Raw genomic sequence first — 6,781 nt, 5'->3', positions numbered from 1 at the left:
CAAGGTCGATTGTTTAATTCAAACGAGGTCATATGTTTTAATTCGAACGAGGTCGGATGTTTTAATTCGAACGAGGTCGGATGTTTTAATTCGAACGAGGTTGGATGCTTTAATTCGAACGAGGTCGGATGTTTTAATTCGAACGAGGTCGGATGTTTTAATTCGAACGAGGTCGGATGTTTTAATTCGAACGAGGTTGGATGCTTCAATTCGAATGAGGTCGGATGTTTCAATTCGAACGAGGTCAGATGTTTCAATTCGAACGAGGTCGAATGTTTCAATTTGAACATGGTCGAATGTTTCAATTCGAACGAGGTCGAATGTTTTAATTCGAACGGAGTCTAATGTTTTTTCATATAGCTCAATACTTGGAGAAGTTTATATATTTTTTCGGGTGGCATTCCAGTCCTAGTCTATCTGCTCAATACTTGGGGAACTTTACATATCTTTGGGGCTGGCATTCCAGTCCCGGTCTACTTAGTCCCTTCATTGGGTGACCTGGAGATATGTCGAGAGGTTGAGTAATGAACTTCCTTTTCCTTGTTCGCATTTTGACTTGAAGTGTCTTCTTCATCGCCTCATTAAAAACCCCCTTGAGAAAACCCAATTGGGATAAAACTCAAGTGAGGGAAAAAGAGTACGACTTGGAAGACGATTGTTCTTAAAAGTTGAAGTCCTTTAGGTGGGTGACGTTCCAGTTGTTTGGTAGCCGTTTTCCTTCCATTGTTTCTAATTGAAATGATCCTTTTCCTGCTGTGGCTGTGATTTTGTATGGGCCGTCCCAATTTGTTCCCAGTTTGCCCTCCCGCGGATCTCTACTTGCTTGTGTTTTGGCTTTAAGTACGTAGTCCCCGACTTTGAGTGGTTTGATCTTGGCCTTTTTGTTGTAGTAGTGCTCTGCCTGTTGTTTTTGGGCTACCATTCTTATGTAGGCCATGTCTCTTCGTTCGTCGGCTTCGTCGAGGTCATGCATTCTACTTTCGTCGTTCCTCGGCCCGCTTTTATGGGAGTATATCAAACTGGGCTCTCCAACTTCGACTGGTATTACTGCGTCAGTCCCATAGACTAACAAGTAGGGAGTTTCACCTGTACTCATCATTGGTATTGTACGATATGCCCATAACACTTCTGGTAGTAGTTCTGGCCAAAGTCCCTTGGCGTTCTCAAGCTTTTTCTTCATGATGCCCTGTATTGATTTATTAGAGGATTCCGCTTGACCGTTGCCCGCGGGGTGGTATGGGGTGGAGAGTATTTTTTTGATATGCCACCTCTCGAAAAATTCGATGACCTTTTTTCCAGTTGGGGTCCGTTGTCGCAACTGATCTCTTTGGGGAGGCCGAAACGGCACACAATGTTTTTCCATATAAAGGTGATCACTTCCCGCTCGCGTATCTGAGAGAATGCTCCTGCTTCTACCCATTTAAAATAATAGTCGGTCAAAACCAATAGAAAGCGTACGTTACCTCATCCTGTAGGGAGGGGGCCGACGATGTCCATCCCCCATTTGATAAAAGGCCAAGGGGAAGTGACCAAATGGAGTTGCTCGCCTGCTTGGTGGATCACTGGGGCATATTTTTGGCATTGCTCGCATCTTGTTACGAAGTCCGCGGCCTCTTTTTTCATAGTGGGCTAGTAGTATCCTGCTCATATGAGGCATATGACCCGAGCTCGGTTGCCTGAATGATCACCGCAGTGGCCTTCGTGGACTTCTTATAGTACACGACAATTTTGATTTGGGCCTAAGCATTTTGCTAGGGGGTCGCTGTACGTCCTCTTGTGTAGGGCGTTCTGGATGATGCTGTACCTGGCTAATTGAATCCGCAGTTTCTTGGCTTCTTTCTTATCATCTGGGAGTATGCCTTCCTGCAAGTATGAAATAATACAGTTGCACCATTCCCAAGTTAGATTTATAGTCCTTACCTCAATTTGGCCTATTGACGAGTAGAGGGCGACCATGTTTCCTTTGCCGGTTACCCTTTTGGTGACAATCGCTAATTTGGCAAGTTCGTCGGCTTCATTATTTTGTGCTCGAGGGATTTGGTCGAACCGACATTCATCAAACTCGAGCAGTAATTTGCAAATTTTGGCTTGGTACTTTTTCAGCCTTTGCTCTTTGATCTGGAAAGTCCATGTGACTTGGTTGATGACGAGCTGTGAGTCACAACGTAGGATGACCCGCCTTGCTCTGTACTTGAGTGCTAGCCTTAATCCTACAATCACGACCTCATACTCGGCTTTATTGTTAGTCATGTCCGGATACCTTATAGACTGGTGAATTACTTCACCTGTCGGGACCTCGAGTACGAGTCCCAGTACGGACCCTGACGCATTGGAAGTGCCATCGGTGTACAAAATCCATTGATCTTGTATTTGTGGGGAAGCTTGGGTGGCTTCTTTTTCTACTTCAGGCATTATTTTGCGCTGAAGTCGGTGACAAAGTTGGTGAGGACTTGTGATTTTATCGCAGTCCATGGTTGATACGTGATATCATGCTTGCTCAATTCTATAGCCCACTTAGCCAATCTTCCCGATAGCTCGGGTTTATGCAAAATACTTCTCAGGGGAAAAGTTGTGACTACCGAGATGGGGTGGCACTCGAAGTTGGGCCTAAGCTTTTGGGAAGCTACGACCAAAGCCAGCGCCAGTGTTTCGAGGTGGGGGGTTCCGCGTTTCGGCATCGATTAAGGTTTTACTAATGTAGTAGATGGGGGATTGCGTACCTTTGTCTTCTCGGACCAGGACTGCGCTTACTGGTACTTCAGATACAGTGAGGTAGATGAGGAGACATTCTCCAGGTTCTTTTTTGGCTAGCAAAGGTGGTAATGATAAATAAGCCTTTAACCCCTTTAGGGCTTGCACATACTCAGACGTCCATAGAAGACCATTATCTTTCTTGAGTACGCTGAAAAGTTTATGACACCTATTAGACGATTGTGAGATAAATATTGGTAGGGCGGCGATGCTGCCGGTTAGCCTCTGAACCTGTTTTTTGCTGGTTAAGTGTTCTGGTATTCCTTCTATGGCTTTGATTTGATCGGGATTGAACGCGATGCTTCTTTGTGATACCAGGAAACCCAAAAATTTTCCCGAGGTGATGCCGAATGCACACTTCTCGAGGTTTAGTTTCATACCGTATTGCCTGAGTATGTCGAAGGCCTATTTCAGGTGGTCAATGTGATCTTCTTTCCGTCTGGATTTGACCAATATATCATCTATGTAGACCTCCATGGTTTTGTCGAGTTGGTCTTTAAACATTCTTGTCACCAACCTATGATAGGTTGCCCCCGCATTTTTAGTCCGAAGGGCATTACCCTGTAGCAATATGTTCCTTGGTGGGTGATGAAGGTGGTCTTCTCCTGATCTTCCTCCTTTATGAGGATCTGGTTGTAGCCCGAGTATGTGTCTAAGAAGCTCATCAGTTCGTGCCATGCTGTTGCGTCAATGAGTTGGTCGATATAGGGTAGCGTGAATGAGTCCTTTGGGCATGCTTTGTTCAAATTTGTGAAGTCTACACAGATACGCCCTTTTCTGTTCTTCTTTTTTACCATGACTATGTTGGCGATCCATTGGGGGTATTTTGATTCCCTTATAGAGCCATTTTCCAGTAATTTTTCAACCTCCTCGCGAACTACATCATTTATTGCAAAATTGAATTTTCGCCTAACTTGCCTTACTAGAGGATAAAATGGACCGACGTTCAACTTGTGTGTCGTGATCTCCTTCTGGATCCTGGCATATCTGCATGGGAAAAGGAAAACAAGTCTGCATTTTTAGTCAAGAAATGACAGAATTTACCTTGTTCTTGAAGCTTGTGACCAACATAAGCTTTTTTGCTGTGGTCATTGTCATCTAGTTGGACAGGGTCAAGGTTGTCTACAGTTGATCCTGTGGCTTCTATTGTTTCGGGGTCTTTGACGACGTCTTCCATTTCATATTTACTCGACCTCAACCCTATTAATTGCCATGCATCTTTTACTTTGCCCTTTATTTGCTGGGTGTAGGTGCAGTCCTGGGCGATGCGATAGCATTCTCGGGAAGTGTCTTGTTCTCCTCGTATGTTGAATACTCCCCATGGGGTGGGGAATTTGATAACTTGATATAAGATATAGGGGATGGCCTTCATGGCGTGTATCCAGGGTCGTCCTATTATGGCGTTATACGCCGTATCTTGGTCCATAATAGGGAATGTGGTTTCCAGAGTGACATTGTCGGCTAGGACGGGGAGGGTGACTTCTCCAGATGTTCTTTCAACTGCATTGTTAAAACCGATTAGCGTGATGCAGCGTGGCACTATCTTGTCCTCGAGTTCCATCCGTGTGAGTACTCGAGGATGGATAATGCACGAGCCTCTCCCACCGTCCACCATAATGCGCTTTACATCTATATCTAACATTCATAATGTGACAACAAGAGCATCATAGTGAGGGAAAACCAAACCGTGGGAATATGACTTATCGAAGATTATACTTTCTTTGAGTTCATTGCACCGTTCATGAGTGATTGACCATTTGAGTTTGTGGGTCATGGTGGACTTTACGTTGTTGATAGATGCGTCATTGTTGCCCCCAATGATCATGTGAATGGTGCGAGTTGGTGAAGGTAGTTTTGGAGGTACCTGGTGCTGTTCACGCCCTCGGGAGAAGTTGACCCTTCTTCGGTCGCTCAACAACTCTTTCAAGTGCCCTTGGTGAAGCATATTCGCGACCTCTTGCCTTAGTGCAATGCAATCCTCAGTTTTATGACCTCATTCCTGATGGAATTCACAGAGGGCGTTTAACTTCCTGGTGTTCGGGTCAGACCTCATTCTCTATGGCCACTTCACTTTTGGGCCGAGTTTCTCCAATGCGTAGACCACTTCTGAAGGTTAGACACAAAAATTGTGAGCAGATAGTAAAATGGGCATACCTCTCTCACTCCGTTGAGTCCCCGTCCTTGGCCTAGATGGGCCTTCTGCATGACGGGAGGGCGGCTTGATGGCGCTCCTGATGTACGACTGATGCCCTTTCCCGGTTGGGTCGTAGAACTACTAGATCCCCTCTGGTGTTTCTTCGATCCCTTCTGGACTCGCCCTGTATTAAGGTCAGCCGTTGGGTTGGTCTATGTAGGTCGTCTTCATCAGCACGGACTTCGGCACAATAGGCATTGTTTATTTCGTCCCAAGTGGTTGGAGGGTATTTTATGAGTCCACTCAGTAACTTCCTAGTTGCCCTCAAACCTCTTCTGTTTAACCTATTTTGGAAAGCTGCTACAACCATGCCTTTTGATACATTTGGTAAGGTCATCCTTACATGGTTTAATCGAGCGAGGAAGTCCCTTAGTCCTTCTCCAGGTGATTGTTTGACAGCAAATATATCATTCACTCTTGCCTCCACGTTTTTAGCTCTGGCATGGCTGTTACGAACTTGCCGGCCATCTCTTCGAAAGTTTCAATGGAGCGTGCAGGCAGCTGTGAATACCAAGTTCGTGTGCCCCTGGTGACAGTTTTACCAAACCATTTCAACAGGATGGAGGACACTTGTTCTTTGATGAGGTCGTTGCCTTTTACTGCGGTGACATAGTGAGTCACATGATCCTCAGGGTTGGTTGTACCGTCGTATATTTTTAGGTACGGCAGCATTTTGAAGGTTTTGGGTATGGCATGTAGGGCGGATTCATCACTATATGGTTGCTCAATGAACCGACCAACATCTCTTTTTGGTAAGAGCTTTGGGGCGCCCGATATTTTGTCTACCCTTTCTTGATGCTATTTTATTTGGTCTCGAAGCATTTTATTTTCACTTTCTATTTCTTCCACCTTTCTCAGAATGGCCGTGAGGGCATCGTCGCCTGCATCATTAACATTGTTAGTTGGGACGTACTCCGCCGTCATTGGTGCGCCGCGGGTTTTTGTATTTTCTCTGATTGCTTTTTGGGAAGGTTTGTTGAGGACGCTGGTCAGCGTGTTTGTTAGCCAAGCCTCAAGTAGTTTCTTCACTGCTGGGATGATGCTACCATGGGTAAGGAGTGAGCCACTTTGCCTGGGAGAGGCATTGGGCGTTACATCTTCGCCCTCTGTTTTAGAAACTTCGTTGATGGTATTTAAGAGGTTGGTGGTAAGATCGGCCACTACCTTCATCCTTTCTTCTCCGTTACCTGCCATGTTAGATCTATGCGTACAAGAAAACATGGACTTTGAAAAAAATATTTTTTTTTTACAGATCTGGAAGAAACTAAAATTTTAGCTAGGACAGTTCCCACAGACGATGCCAAATTATTTGACCAAAAAATAATTATTTTTGGCTAAACTAATTGAATGTATTTAGTTTGGGGTTAAGCCTAGCTAATAATAATAACTTCAGATGTGAATTCAATGTACGAATACCAATAATGACAGAGGAAGATCTAGCATTTAATTACTTTGAATGGCACTATGGTAAATATAGGGAATGATTCACCCAAAATCAAATAGAATAAAAGCGGTTCTTCTTCTGACTACGATGAATGATAGATAGATACAAGATTTTTTGGAGCCTTTCTTGGATCTGCTGTAAAAGATGTAGAGAGTATATTTTTGTCAAGTAAGTTCTTGTCAGAGAGGTCCCCTTCATCCGATCTCTCTCTTTCTATTTCTAGGGGCAGACCCTCAATTAACCCTAAAAGTACAAGTATAAAGAATATATAACAGAATATTCTCTTAAAGGTTCTATTACTGAACTGTCGTTAACTGATCTCTGATACTTGACCTCGAACTGGTTGCTCGGCCATGGATCCCATTAGTTATTAGTCGACCTTGGCCAAATCA

At 44.4% G+C, this 6,781-nt stretch overlaps 1 protein-coding gene across 1 annotated transcript; it reads right to left on the bottom strand.

The window, feature by feature from the left end:
• Window positions 1-661: 661 nt before the first annotated feature.
• Window positions 662-3,928, bottom strand: LOC108947508 (uncharacterized). The gene is made up of 5 exons (XM_070179943.1): window positions 3,796-3,928; window positions 2,721-2,807; window positions 1,921-2,210; window positions 1,805-1,863; window positions 662-1,412 (listed from the first exon to the last, which is right to left on the bottom strand). Exons 1-5 carry the CDS (start codon window positions 3,926-3,928, stop codon window positions 662-664), a joined length of 1,320 nt encoding a protein of 439 aa, XP_070036044.1.
• Window positions 3,929-6,781: the final 2,853 nt, after the last annotated feature.

The sequence above is a fragment of the Nicotiana tomentosiformis genome, chromosome 7 (assembly GCF_000390325.3).
Source record: "Nicotiana tomentosiformis chromosome 7, ASM39032v3, whole genome shotgun sequence".
In the NCBI taxonomy this organism is placed as follows: Eukaryota; Viridiplantae; Streptophyta; class Magnoliopsida; order Solanales; family Solanaceae; genus Nicotiana; species Nicotiana tomentosiformis.
The sequence above is the reverse complement of the archived record's forward strand: the minus strand, read 5'-3'. Positions and strand labels throughout refer to the sequence as shown.

What these genes read in the sequence shown, in the direction of transcription:
- LOC108947508 (XM_070179943.1), bottom strand. Translation starts at nt 3,928, where the DNA reads ATGGAAGACGTCGTCAAAGACCCCGAAACAATAGAAGCCACAGGATCA. An exon ending in TCACAAGCTTCAAGAACAAG is followed by an intron (nt 2,808 to 3,795) that starts GTAAATTCTGTC and finishes CACCTTTGCTAG; the next exon opens with CCAAAAAAGAACCTGGAGAA. An exon ending in CGTCAATAGGCCAAATTGAG is followed by an intron (nt 1,864 to 1,920) that starts GTAAGGACTATA and finishes TCATACTTGCAG; the next exon opens with GAAGGCATACTCCCAGATGA.